The 14,311-nt window shown below is 32.6% G+C and overlaps 3 protein-coding genes across 3 annotated transcripts in view; 2 read left to right on the top strand and 1 right to left on the bottom strand.

Annotated features, from left to right (window-relative positions):
- The first annotated feature begins 87 nt into the window (after positions 1 to 87).
- Positions 88 to 900, top strand: LOC135964266 (RNA-binding protein cabeza-like). The gene has a single exon (XM_065516450.1). The coding sequence runs from the start codon at positions 240 to 242 to the stop codon at positions 792 to 794; it is 555 nt and encodes a 184-aa protein (XP_065372522.1). The 5' UTR covers positions 88 to 239; the 3' UTR covers positions 795 to 900.
- Positions 901 to 984: 84 nt separating this feature from the next.
- LOC135964265 (probable ATP-dependent RNA helicase DDX43) lies at positions 985 to 5,009 on the top strand. The gene is made up of 5 exons (XM_065516449.1): positions 985 to 2,238; positions 2,305 to 2,695; positions 2,757 to 2,897; positions 4,144 to 4,244; positions 4,311 to 5,009. The coding sequence occupies exons 1-5, from the start codon at positions 1,067 to 1,069 to the stop codon at positions 4,642 to 4,644; spliced, it is 2,139 nt and encodes a 712-aa protein (XP_065372521.1). The 5' UTR covers positions 985 to 1,066; the 3' UTR covers positions 4,645 to 5,009.
- A 5,226-nt stretch (positions 5,010 to 10,235) lies between these two features.
- Positions 10,236 to 14,311, bottom strand: part of puc (puckered) — a 30,019-nt gene continuing 25,943 nt past the window's right edge. The window contains exon 4 of the mRNA XM_065516448.1: positions 10,236 to 12,815. Coding sequence (XP_065372520.1) covers positions 12,055 to 12,815 — 761 coding nt within the window. The 3' untranslated portion in view covers positions 10,236 to 12,054. The remainder of the gene's footprint in view (positions 12,816 to 14,311) is intronic.

Below are 14,311 nucleotides of genomic sequence, written 5' to 3'. Positions count from 1 at the left end.
AACAATCTGGCAGCTTTGTATATACTCCATTTTCTATTTTATCAAAATATAGGTTGGCAACTCCAAATACAACAATTGTTTTTTGTTTCGGGGTGTTTCGTGGTATTTGCCATTTCACCGTTTTTAGCCTCAATCAATTGCAGTTTTACAGCACGAGATACTTACTTGTAAAACGAGAGGAAATTTGGCAATCTTTGAAAATATTTCTTAAATTAAAGAAAAACTGAAAAAAAATTAACATGTCGAACTGGGAAGATGATAATCGTAGGAGTGCTGTGGAATCACATTATGAGGAAGATGCAAGCCGTGGAAGCCCGCCTTCAAACAGTCGATGGGGACAAGACAAAAGAAGTGACGATTATGGTAATCGTAGAGAGCAGCGTGGTCGTGATGGTGGTGGTAGAGGCGGTAATGGCGGCCGTAGTTATGATTTTAAAGAAACCATTGATCTACGCAGTGATTGCATTGGAATGATTATTGGCAGAGGTGGCTCGAATATTCAACGTCTACAAACAGATTACAGTGTGCGTGTCGACATCGATAAGAACAGTGGAACCGTCACTGTATCTGGTAACAGTGAGTCTGATGTCCAAAGTGCATTGAATAATATTAAGGATACAATGGACAGAGCAGAAAGTCGCAGCAGCGGTGGTGGTGGCGGTGGACGTGGTTATGGAGGAGGTGATGGCGGCGGCTACCGTGGTGGTGATAGGGGCAGTTCATACAAAAGCCGCTATGAGCCGCGTGAAAATAATGATTCTTACGGCAGAGGTGGCGGCGGCGGAAATTATTGATAATTTGGCAACCGTGCAAGCGTGTTTTATGTATTAAAAAACTTGGCAATACTTTTAATTGTTCTTATATCAAAATAAATATTGGCAACCTTAAATACAACAACAATTGTTCTTTTTTTATTATTTTTTTTTTTGTTTGGGGGAATTTGCAAATTTACCGTTTTTAGATTCAGTTGATGTTTTACTACACGAGATTCTTGTAAAACGAGAAGAAATTTCGCAATTTTTAAAAATATTTCAGATAATTAAAGAAAAAGTAAGCCCATTTTAAAATGTCTGACTGGGAAGAAGACGATAACTGTAGTAGTGCTGTGCAAACACATGAACAAGATTTAAATCTTAGTGGCGGGCGAAGAAGCCCGGCCTCAAGTAGTCGATGGGGACAAGACAAACGAAATGACGATTTTGGTAATCGTAGAGAGCAACGTGGTCGTGATGGTGGTAGAGGTGGTAATGCTAGTCGAAATTTTGAGTTCAAAGAAACCATTGACTTGCGTAGTGATTGTATTGGAATGATTATTGGCAGAGGAGGCTCCAATATTCAACGTCTACAAACGGATTATAATGTTCGTGTTGATCTTGATAAAGGAAGTGGCACCGCCACAGTGTCTGGTAACAGTGAAGGTGATGTTCAAAGTGCATTGAATAGTATTAAGGATCAAATGGAGAAGTCCGAAAACCGCGGAGGTGGAGGAGGACGTGGTAATGGTGGCACTAATGGCGGCGGTTACCGTGATAGGGGCAATTCCTATCAAAGCCGCTATAATGAGCCGAGTGAAAATAGTGATTCTTATGGAAGAGGCGGTAGCGGTGGAGGCGGAAATTATCGAAAGCCTGATAATGATTTCTATAGTGGTGGTGGCGGCACAACGTTTCAGGAGGAAAGTAGTGAAGATAATGGAGGCATAATTGACTGGAAATCATTAAATGAAAAAGCCGAAGTTGCGCGAAAGAAACGATGGGCAATGTGTCCAACTCTAACAAAGAACTTTTATCAAGAAACCCCTGAAGTGGCTAGTTTGTCCAATGATGAAGCACAACGCATACGTTTGGAAAACAATAATACAACCGTGGCTAGAGTCTTTAAAGGCGAGGAGGGAGATTGCGATAAAATTCCAAATCCTGTATGGAAATTTGAACAATGCTTTGCTGCCTATCCGGATCTGCTGGCTGAAATTAGAAAACAAGATTTTAAAAAACCTTCACCCATACAAGCCCAAGCTTGGCCCATACTTTTGAAAGGTGAAGACATGATTGGCATCGCTCAGACCGGTACTGGCAAAACATTGGCCTTTCTCTTGCCTGCCATGATACACACAGAATATCAAAGTTTACCACGTTCCGAGAGAGGAGGGCCCAATGTATTAATTATGGCTCCCACGCGTGAGTTGGCCCTACAGATTGAAAAGGAAGTGAATAAATATCAATTTAGGGGTATGAGGGCGTAAGTTTGATATAGTAGTATTTTTAAAAATTTATAGATTCATATCACTTTTACTTATTTATACAGCGTTTGTGTGTATGGTGGTGGCAATCGGCGTGATCAAATTGGATGCGTTGAAAGTGGAGCTGAAATTATCATTTGCACACCAGGCCGTTTGAATGATCTTATACAGGCTAAAGTTATCGATGTTGCCACTATTACCTATTTGGTACTGGATGAAGCCGATCGTATGTTGGACATGGGTTTTGAACCACAAATCCGTAAAATTTTATTGGACATACGTCCTGATCGTCAAACTGTGATGACTAGTGCCACCTGGCCGGCAGGCGTTAGACGTTTGGCGCAAAGCTACATGAACAATCCCATTCAAGTGTGTGTGGGTTCTTTGGATTTGGCCGCCACTCATACAGTGGAGCAAATAATTGAAATAATGGAAGAAGAAGATAAATTTTATACTGTAAGTAGAACAAAATGGATTACAGAAGATATGGAGTTTATAACTTATTAACTTTATTTAGGCTAAACGATTTATCAAAAACATGAAACCGGACGATAAAATTATAATATTCTGCGGCAAAAAAGTGCGAGCTGATGATTTATCAAGTGATTTAACTTTAGATGGTTACATGTGTCAATGTATTCATGGATCTCGGGATCAGGTATGTTGTAAAGTTATATATAAGTATGTCGCATTCATTTGTAATTTCCACATTTTACATTTGTGATCCCATAAAGTATAGCTTCCCTAGTCTATATAGCTATCTACGTTTGTCTGTTAAAATCAACTTACTGAAGCAACAAAAAACTTACAAACTGGAATGATATATCAATATTTCTTAGTGTTTTTGCATATTTATGACAGAATTGTTATTGCTTCACCTCAGACAACTTTCTCTTGACAATTAACTTGTTTTAGGGTTTAGTTCCACTCGGTGAGAAAGTATGCCATTCCGGAAAACGGGGGACATGAAGAAAAGAAAGAAGAATAATGGTAATGTCTTAGAGATAGTAAAAGGAGAAACAAAAATGATGAGAAAAAAATACCCGGGAGTTTTTTTCCTTTTCTCATTTTTCCTATTCAAATTCTATGTTAAAAAGACCAAAAGGAAAAAACTCCCGGGGAAGCGTGCACACAATCTATTAAAAAAAACTGAAAAATTAAAAAATCGGTAAATTTTAGTTTCACTTAAAGTTTGTTCATGTTATTGAAATATTTCATAAAAATAGCGTAACCACTAAAAAAATCGATAATTCACTTTACCTTAAACCAATATTTATTTCAAAGCATACTTTGAAATTTTCAACTTTTAAATGATTATCTTTAAGAGATGAAAGATTAGCAACCTAAGATTTGTTTCTATGGCCTACCGATATGTATCACATATTTTTTATATCGAAACTCAACAGAAATACAAGCCATCTGAATTCAGTTTTAAGGATTTTCAAAAAAAATATTTCCCTTAATGAAATACATACTAAAAAATAAAAATTTCTTAAGAATTTTTTGGATTGTGACCTATCTAGTGACCTAGACTAGTCGCAATGTATCAAATTGATATCAATAAAAAAGGTGCGTTACGTTGCGACTAACGGAGGGTATATTTGGAAAAGTTTCCATTGTATGTATTGACCAACTCTGGAAAAATACTTTATAACCCGTATTCATATAAAATCAACATACATTTTTTTAAGATCGGAAACTCTTTTGTCAAAGACCTAACTTAGTTGTCAAAAACCTAAGTGGTGAGAATGTATTAGTAGAAAATAATTATGAAAACAAATGTATTAGTAGAAAAAAACTCAATCAAAAAAATGTCTCTATGAATAGAACATATTAAAATAAGTTTTAGAGTTTTTGTTTAATTAAAATTTCTAGTTTATTTTCATGCTTTTCTAACATTTCAGGCTGATCGTGAACAAGCAATTGCCGATATTACTTCGGGCGAAGTAAAGATTCTTATAGCTACCGATGTGGCATCACGAGGTCTTGATATCGAGGATATAACGTTAGTTATTTGAAACTGTATCTTTAAATTAAACAATATATATTTGTTTTTTTAAATATATTTTAGTCACGTTATAAATTTCGATTTTCCACGTAATATTGAAGAATATGTTCATCGTGTTGGTCGTACAGGACGCGCTGGTCGCACTGGTACTTCAATCAGCTATATAACACGATCCGATTGGGGTATGGCTCCAGAACTAATATCCATACTCGAAGAGGCCAATCAACACGTGCCAGATGAGTTGCGTGACATGGCCGAACGTTTTGCTAAAATGAAGGAAAGAAAAAATGAGGAAATGGGCAAGTTTAATAACATGAGAGGTCCCCGTGGCGGTGGTTATGGCGGACGAAGTGGAGGAGGTGGCGGCGGAGGTGGCCGTGGTGGACGTCGTTACTAAGAGAATCTCTGTGGTTTTAAGTATATTTTATAATCATGTTTCTTAAGAAATTATGAATTTAAAAAATTATAAAATATACTTCAAAAATAATGCTATTTTCATAATCATGTGTATGATAAGAAAATAATATCCAAATATTCCTTTTTTTAATAATCTATTATGTATAAATTTTCGTTTATAACATTTAAAATAACCAACCAGCCTGTTTTTAAACAAAGAATTTAATTTTTTTTTTGCTAGTGTGACGACAATTGAATTCATTTTTTATTTATGCTTTTATTAATGTAGATTTTTTGTAATAAAAATAAAATATGAACTAAATAAAGTGGGTAAAACACATGCGAATTTCTGTTCTTAAAAGAAAACCTTGTTTAGATGGTTTTAATTGATTATACATATAAAGCCAGCAACTACCTACTTCTTCAAACTATTTTCTGCATTTGTCTTGTTCTTTTTTTCTAAAACTACTGGTACCTGAAAAAATAAAACTAAAAAGAGCTGTATAAATAAAACATGAATTTATTTTATGGATGGAGTAAAAGCATAAAAATACAAATCATTGCTACCACTCCACTCCATATGGATTTTTTATTTTTATTACATATTTAGAAATAGCAATAATGTATGTATAGTAGTAGGAGATATAGAAGTTAAGTAGTAAAGTAGAAGATGAGGTAGAAATTAGAGTATTCAAAACCGGTTTTTTGACAAACCGGTTTTTGTAAGACAGTAACCGGTTTACATGAAATATATTTTCTAAAGCTCATTTATGAAAAACTTTGATACTATTTTTAAAAATATTGATTTATTTCATAGAAAATCATAGCATTTGACAATATTTCGTATGAATAAAAAAGTCCGCGGGAGTTTGTTCCCCGGGAGTTTTTTCTCATTGAAATTGAATAGGAAAAATGAGAAAAGGGAAAAAACTCCCGCGGAATTTTTATTCATAATTGGGCTGATAAAATAATTGCATAAACATAGAGCCTTAAGAATTCAAAAATGCTAAATTTCCGAAGATTTAGTACACAAGTCTAACACATTTCCTATTAGCGTATAAATAAAAAAAAATTTATGGAGACATTTAAATAAAAATTTAATATAAACCGGTAAACCGGGTATATTGAAGACAAAAACCGAAACCGTTTAACCAGTTTTTTAAAAGACAATAAATAATCAAAACCGGGTTTTTCAAAAACACACTTTTCTTATAAACCGGAAACTGTTTTTTTGACACTCTAGTAGCAACAGAATTGGTAAAAAAAGAAAATCTTCAGCCATAATACCAGAAATAAACATTGTGTATTGTTGTTGTTTTGAGAGTGTTTGAAATGCTACACGTTAATTTAAAATCATATTTTTTTTTTGGTTTATTGTTTAATTTGGCTATGCAGAGGGTTACTTATATCACAAAGTATATTCTGTGCTTATATGCCAGGACTAGTAGAATCGTAATCAAATCCAGTTTTTTTTGTTTGGAAACGAGCGTGGTAGAGTAGAAAGAGGGATGAGATTTCTGTTTTCATGATTTTTTTTTATTATTCTTTACAATCATTTGATAACCCGATTAAAAAAATCAACCCTGCTTATAACGAAAAAGAGAAAATATAAATAATATCATGAAACTAAAAAGTGATTAATGATTTTTGGTAGCAACTTCAAATGAGAATTAAAATGAAAAGATGTGTTAAATATCAACGCGTGAACGTATCAAAAGAATAATTCTTTTTTTGTCTCAGATGTTCGTGTTGCTAACAGAAAGATTATGTCAAAGCGAATTTATACAAGGTGGAGTCAGTCAAACAGCTGATTGCATTTGTTTTTCGCATTTTGGTTCTAACAACTGTCAAAGCTTGCTTTTATATTTAAATATCTGCACAATCTACTCTTATTAACAAAATATTTATTTTTTACATAAATAAGTAAAGCCCTCACTATTCAATTCTACGCTATATTAAGTTTTAATACATATTTGTTTAATTTTTCATTTTTGTTTTTTGACATTTGTTAAGACAAATTGTTGTTTTAGTAGAACTGACACCACCTTGTATGAATCCGCCTTGGATTGTATTTTCTGTGTGTATAAAATTACCATCCACACAAATAAGTTATTTCATTCGTTGCCATATTATTTGCATGGAAAATATTAACTGTTTTAACAATAAAAAATTGTATTAGTCCCCCTTTACAATGCAGAAATTGAAGGGCAGACATTTTTCTTTCTCATTTGAACTAACCTAAACCTGTGTAAAACACACTCACCTCTTCAACACCACGCCAAATACTTCGTCCGGCTACCTTTCAATTTCTGCATTGTAAAAGGGAAGTTAAATGATAGAATGAATTTTTTGTAATATTGGCAACTTTGTGCACTGACTTAATTCACAATAATGGCAACACTATTAATTTGTCTTTTTTTCTTCTTGTTTGGTTTTTGACGTTTAGCCTTTTAAATTTTCGGCTAAACCCCATTAACATGAAGTCTGGTTATTTGTTAACTAATAGTTATAATGTCGTTTAAAATAATTTTTGTATGAAAACTTCGTGTTAATGGGGTAAGTCGACTTATATTAATGTAAAAAATATTTGTTTGCTAGATATATTGATATGAAAAACTCATTTTATAAACATTTGTTAGTTAATCGAATTTTTTGGGATAACATAATCGATTGTTCGAAATTTTCCCGACCAGAAAGTTGATTTCGACTTTCAGCAATCGAACCCTAATTAATATTACACTGGGTGTTTACAAACAAGTAAACAAAAAGTGTATTTTTAATACAAGATAAAACTGATTTCTTTGGTAGAAAGCTTCAATTTAGATTTTTCCTATGCATATCCATGTTTATTTTTCCATGTATATTTTCCACTTGTTTGAGCCATTTTGTTTCGCCCTGGACATTATTTACATTAAATAGTATCATCCGGCAGCCATTGTACTTTTTTTTATTGTAACGGTAACCAAAAAAATGTGCTACCATACCGTAAAAGCGAAATGTAAACAAACCTTTATGTTATCTGGCAAGCCTAATGAAAAAATCAAAAATAAGCGGCAGTTTTTGTTGTGAAATTTGACTAGTGTTTGTTTATTTTACTAAATTTTATAATATTTTGTGAAAAAGTATAGACTCAAACGTTGAAATAATTCTAATATAGTGAAATATAATAAAAATTAAAAGTTCAAACCGAAAGAAACTCACGTATCTGCATTACATTAAATTTATATATGTAAGTGAAAACTAAAACATTACTTATTGTTTAATTAAATTATATTTACAAGTTATTCCCAATGATAATTTTCAAATATAAAGTGTAAGTAGGTACCTATGTATATCAATGCTAATATTTTTAACAAACTTTATATTCTTGGTATAATATATGTAGGTAGGTTCCACAAAGACCTTTCTGCCAAAGAAATCAGTTTCAACAAATTTATTTTGGAAACAAATAAGAATTTTTAGAACATATTACAATCATAGTCTTGGTCATGCATGTCAAGATTCCAAGGTAGTATTTCATAAAAGTTGAAGAACTACGCAGTATTTAAACCTTTTTGTATATGCTGGGGATTCATTTAATAACTTTCAGGAAGGTAATTAGACCATTTCAAGATAAATAACACACAATTGGTTCGATTGCTAGAATAAAATAGTATTGTAATAAGTGGTTATTGTGTAATGGCAACCGAACTGCAGGGGTAGTCAGAGGGCAACCACAAATTTCTGGTAGCCAGTTTGACAACAAAAATGATAGCTGCCAGTTGCCATCTGTAATATTGGCCACTGAATAAGCAAGTTCGGTTGCCATCCATAATCGACCATTAGTAAAAATGGATTCTAGATTTGTGAAAATTTATATAACATTCGTTTTTTTTCTATTAAGCATTCATTCAAATTAAGTTTCAAAGGACTTAAGGAAAAGAAAATGTTTTCGGAGAAAAGGATTAACAGTTAATCCGTTAAAAGAGTTTGCTTCTGATTTGTTGTTTATCGAATGATTAAATTTGATCGATACTAGTAACGGAAACTCAGCTGACACAGAAGAATTACGATTTAAGCTACCGAATTTTTGTCACACCAAATAAAATTTGTCTGCCACAACAGAAATACTTCGGTCAATTAGAGTAAATCATTTGATCAATAACTTCACGATCTAACGCAATATTAAAATTATTTCAGTATGCTTCATACAAGTTATAAGTAAATGACAATTTTTGGCAAATATACAACGCTTACCGATCTTATTTAGGTTTGTTTTGCTAAATCTCCAAGTGTAGTTGGTCTTCACCCATTTTACGCGATGACGACCATTTCTGAATGATTTGGTAAGTCATCAAACAAAATTGTCAAATTTGGGACAATACCAATCCAAATGAGATTCATTAGCACCCAATGCATCCCAAAATAGTCACTGTTTGTTGTGTACTTTGGGCTGGCGGCGTCATTGGTCCATATTTCATTCAGAACGACGTTGGCCAGGCCACCACCGTCAATGGCGAGCGTTATTGGCCGATGATTACAAACTTCTTTTGGCTTGAATTGTATGATAAGGACACCAACGTTATGGGGTTTCTACAGGAAGTCACGGGAACGGAAAAAAATCTGGGATGTAAGGAACCATGTTTGGTTTACATGCTAGTTCACTACGCGCGAACAGTCAAATAGAGTCGAAAGCACCCCTTGTTGACAAGACCACTACACTCGTCAGTGGCAGTGTCATTTACATCGTAATGTATGTTAGAAAATACCAATATTGCCGCGAGTGTTATGATCAAGTAGTGTATTACAAATAGGGTTTTTAATATCCCGACCTTTTTTGATTCCCGGCAATCGAAAAAATTTTGTTTCTACATTCCCGGGTACCCGGCTATTCTCGAAATATATAACAATACTGTAAATTAGGAATATTATATCCAAATTTCATATAAAAACTTGTTTTATAATCGTTATATATAGAGCTTCGTATTAATTAATTCAATTTGAGCTTAATTCACTAAAATCTTAATCCGTAATTAGAAAATATTAGCCTTTCATTCCATAAATCATTCACAATATATAATTCTTAAGCTTCATTTAAATTTAATTAATTTTGAAGTTAACTGATATCTGAATTTATACAAACTTTGAATGATTAAACTTTTGTTGATTCAAATCACGTTTTTTTGTGGAAAACATAGAGCTCTAACTTGTTAGCTTTGTAGTATCGTCCGTTTTTTATTCCCGGTAATCCCGACTAAAAATCCTGGGAATCGGGTAGTTCAAAATTGAGATGATCTGGTGTCATATTCGTATACGAGATTACCTATATACCACTCACTTCAGGAGAAAATTGAGATCTATCAAAATCTGTATATGGAATAATGTAGACCGAAGGTTGGTATACGATCGAAGGCAGTAGGCCCAGAATCTCTGCGTCGATAGGAATATAAAGTGCTTAAAGAAAGACCTTAAATCTTGAACGATTTTTTAAAAAATTTTACTGGTTTTTGGCTTAATTTAGTATAAAAAATTCCCGGAAATGAACAGATTTCTTAATATTCCACGGGAACGGAAAAAGTCTAGGATATAATTAAAAATAAGTTCAGAGGTGTGTTTGGTAATTTTTATGTGTTATATATTTCATCATTTCAATTTGTTTTTGTTGTAGTTGTTGTTGGTTTGTTTAATATGTAACATTCATTCATAGACTTAAAACTAAAAATATTTTAAATTTATTTAAAATTCTAAATATGTATATAATTTTTTTTTATTCTGTTAAATATTTGTTTATTTGTATAATAAATGTTGTTTTTTTTTTCATCATTTACATAGTATAGTACGTTGTATATAAATAAATATTTTTATACAAATAATGCTGCACGAATAATATGTTTTGTAATAATTTTATTTTTCAATTTTACTTTTCTCTTTCAGTTTTTTTTTTTACAATTTTACATATTTTTGCACATTTTATTTTATGTTTTTGTTGCTGTAATTTTAAAATCTAAATTTAAACTTATATAATTAGTATTTCACTATTATTTACCTTTACAAAATAATTCAAATATTTCAGTTGTACATCCATCCATATATACAATTCTACAGGTTCGTTTGTTAAATAATTTTTTTTTTTTTCAAATTTCAATTCAAATTTATTAGACTGAAATGTGTATGCATGTAATTTTGTGTGTACAATACAATTTACAATTTATTGTAAATATTTATTATTATTTAAACGTTTTTTTTTCTACTTTCTGGTCGTCTAGTAAATTGTTTTGAGTTTAAATACGTGTCTTATTTAACTAAAATTGCAAATTGTTGTGTTTTTGTTTCTTCTTGTAAATCAAAAAAAGAGAAATAGTAAATACAACTTGATTTTTTTTTAGTTTCGTTTTGTAGAGAATAATAGTAAAATTTAAAACAAATTAATGTACATGTACTTTTTTGTATGTTTATGTAGGTTTGTTTGTTTTTCTTTTGTTTTATAAATAGTTAAGATACATTTTAAATTATAATTAATTAAAAACTACAAATATATATTTAAATAAATAAGCGATTATGATGATGTGACAATTCATCATCTATCTTCTTTTTAACTTTGTTTTATCAGGTGTTTATTTTTGCTAAAGATTTTTCTTGGTTGAAAATTTTGTTTAAATTATGTGTGATGTGTGTGTGTGTTTGGGGAAGGAGGGGGAGGCTGGATTTTTTGTTTTTGTCATAATGCTTGATTTTTACCACTTAATATAGTAAGTAAAGCCCTAACTTCATTTACTACTTTTATTGCTGGAAAATCAAGGCAAAATGTTTGAACAACAAAATCTATTAAAACTTAAAACAGTTTTGACTATATATATGTAAAGAAAGGTTGTTATGACCTTAATTTGTTGGTTAATATTGAGGGCGGGTTTACTGACACATTTTTTGCAATCAAGTTTGCTCCAGACATTATTTTGAATTCCTTCAAAATGTAACATTTGAATATCTGCTTGATTGAGATCAAACTAAAGGCGGCGGCATTAGGCTCGTTCATCAAAGGTGGCATGCCAACTTTAAATCCCGATTATTGAAAAGTATATTGCATATTTTAAAAGAAAAAGCAAGTTGTTTTGTTAATTTATTGCTGAGAAAGAAACCATTTTACAGAATTAGAGAAATAATAATATTACAACATCCAAATGAAAACTCTATCTATTTAGTATTGGGTATATTTCTTTAACTGCTTAAGCAGCATGTTTTTTGTTTTTGTATACAATTGAACATTTTTTTTTTAAGTATTTTTTTTACTTTTGCGTTTGTTTTTCACAGCATTTTTCTTTTGACTGTCAGTGTGCGCGCATTTAAAAAGTAAACTTCTCTTTTCATACATAATTTTGCTATGGGCTTTTCTGGTTGAATGTGTGTATGTATGTCGGTGTTTCTGATTTCAATTTCAATCACTTGTACTACTGCTCATGGCCAAATCACAGTTTGGTGTTGTGGGTGCATCTTTGCAAATGGGACTAATGCCGACATTCTGTATGGAGATACAGGACAACGACTTGGGTATGGGAGCGTAGGTGGATTGTAAATTAAGCCTCAGTTTGGCGGGTGAATTGCGTTTAAATCGTGCTGGTCGGCTGGCATTCAACATCGACGTTGAGGACGATGTCGAGGCGGGCGATAGACAAGAGGAGGAGCTGGTTACCGCATTCGAAGAGCAGGGTGTTTCATCTTCAGGTGTTACAGGTGGTGAGGTTAAACGTGATGAACAATTGCTACTGGCTCCACTGCTGTGACCACTATCGCATTCATCCATTTCAATGTTTTGACTTTGACAATTTCTTGTACTACTGCTAGCGGCCACATCGTCCTCTTCGTCGGCAATGTCTTCATCGGCCATTTCGGCATTATTGTTATCAATTTGACTAGATATTGTTGTGGTTGTTGCTGTTGTGGGTGGTAAAGGTGCTGAGTTGGGTGTGAGTGGCTCCAATATGCCACTCGTGCGTAAATTTTGTTCCAATTCCAGCAATTGACCCATAAAGTTAAGATTGGGCGAGATAATGGGACGTGCTAATTTAACTAGTTTGTAGGCTTCGAGCAGCGATAGAGATTTGTAGCGCATGACGTAGGCAATGGCAATGGTGGCACTGCGGGAAATGCCCGCATGACAATGTAGTAATACCCGGGAACCGGTTTTACGTGCATCCTCTGCAAATAAAAAGAAAAAAAAATTCAAAGTTAATAAAATTTAATGGCAGATGAATTAATATTTGTTAAATTTTTGTTCTCAATAAACAATATTTTAAGTCTTTCATGTCTATTATTATTATTTTTTGTTTATAATCTACGCTATTTAAATTTCTATTGAATATTTCTTAACGATGTCTCGAGTACTCTTATGAAACCTGCCACTTAAACTATCTTACATCTAGATGATGCTCTATTATAATAGTATTAAATATTTATGTACTTTTGCCACTTAAACTATAAACACAAATATTGCCATACGTTTATAGTTTTCAAAGCAATAATAATCAATTGAATTTCATATAAAAATGAAGGTTAAATGTCAACAGCCGTTAAAAAGGTATCTTGAGTGAGATAACATATCATTGATATATTTATATACAATCATATGTTCAGTCAAAACTAAATACATATTTATTATGTTTTTAACGATAAGTTTAAAATGGTAGATTATGTTTTAAACAACAGCTTAAACTTTAAACAAATAATTAACTCCCATATGAAAAACCAACACTTTGACAAAAACATATCTTGTCATCTGGCCATTTTTAAAACGAAAGTGTTACCATATTGTTTTTCGTAGTTAAGAATTTTTATTTCCTGTTAACCAAACAGTACTGTACACTCTTGAAATTTTAACCATTTTATTCACACATCACTTGAAAAGTATTGCAACATTTTTATACCCTACACCACCATAGTGGGGAGGGTATTATGCGTTTGTGCAGATGTTTGTAACGCCCAAAAATATTAGTCTAACACCCACCTTAAAGTATACCGATCGACTTAGAATCACTTTCTGAGTCGATTAAACGATGTCCGTCCGTCCGTCCGTCCGTCCGTCCGTCCGTCTGGTTGGCTGGTTGGCTGGCTGGCTGGCTGGCTGTCCATGTAAACCTTGTGCGCAGAGTACAGGTCGCAATTTTGAAGATATTTCGATCAAATTTGGTACATATTATTTTTTCGGCTCAAGGACCAAGCCTATTGAAACTGGCTGAAATCGGTCCATTATTTCACCTAGCCCCCATACAAAGTCCCCTCGAAATTGGACTTTATCGGTCATAAATGTCTAATTTATATATGTATCTACACAAGTTTCGCTCCAAATAAGTTTTATATATACAAAATTCATGTCACCAAATTTTGTTACAATCGGTCCATAATTAGTCATAGCTCCCATATAGCCCGCTCCCGAAAATCACTTTAACGTGCATAAATCGCTTAAAAATGTTGGTATACACACAAAATTCAACATAGTTAAATTTAATATAGACATAAATCACACGACCTAATTTCAAGGCGATCGGTCCATAATTGGTCATAGCTCCCATATAAGGCCCACTTCCGAAAATCACTCATGAATATAAATTATTGATTAAAGAAAAATATTTTTACTCATTTACTTGGTGTAGGGTATTATATGGTCGGGCTTGACCGACCATACTTTCTTACTTGTT

This window comes from Calliphora vicina, chromosome 1 (assembly GCF_958450345.1).
Source record: "Calliphora vicina chromosome 1, idCalVici1.1, whole genome shotgun sequence".
NCBI lineage: Eukaryota > Metazoa > Arthropoda > Insecta > Diptera > Calliphoridae > Calliphora > Calliphora vicina.
This window is presented reverse-complemented; position numbering and strand designations above follow the sequence as displayed.

Excerpts from the sequence above, each read along its gene's own strand:
- LOC135964266 (XM_065516450.1), top strand. The coding sequence starts at position 240 with ATGTCGAACTGGGAAGATGATAATCGTAGGAGTGCTGTGGAATCACAT.
- LOC135964265 (XM_065516449.1), top strand. The coding sequence starts at position 1,067 with ATGTCTGACTGGGAAGAAGACGATAACTGTAGTAGTGCTGTGCAAACA. Across the intron at positions 2,239-2,304 it reads CAATTTAGGGGTATGAGGGC|CGTTTGTGTGTATGGTGGTG; the intron begins GTAAGTTTGATA and ends TTATTTATACAG. Across the intron at positions 2,696-2,756 it reads AAGAAGATAAATTTTATACT|GCTAAACGATTTATCAAAAA; the intron begins GTAAGTAGAACA and ends AACTTTATTTAG.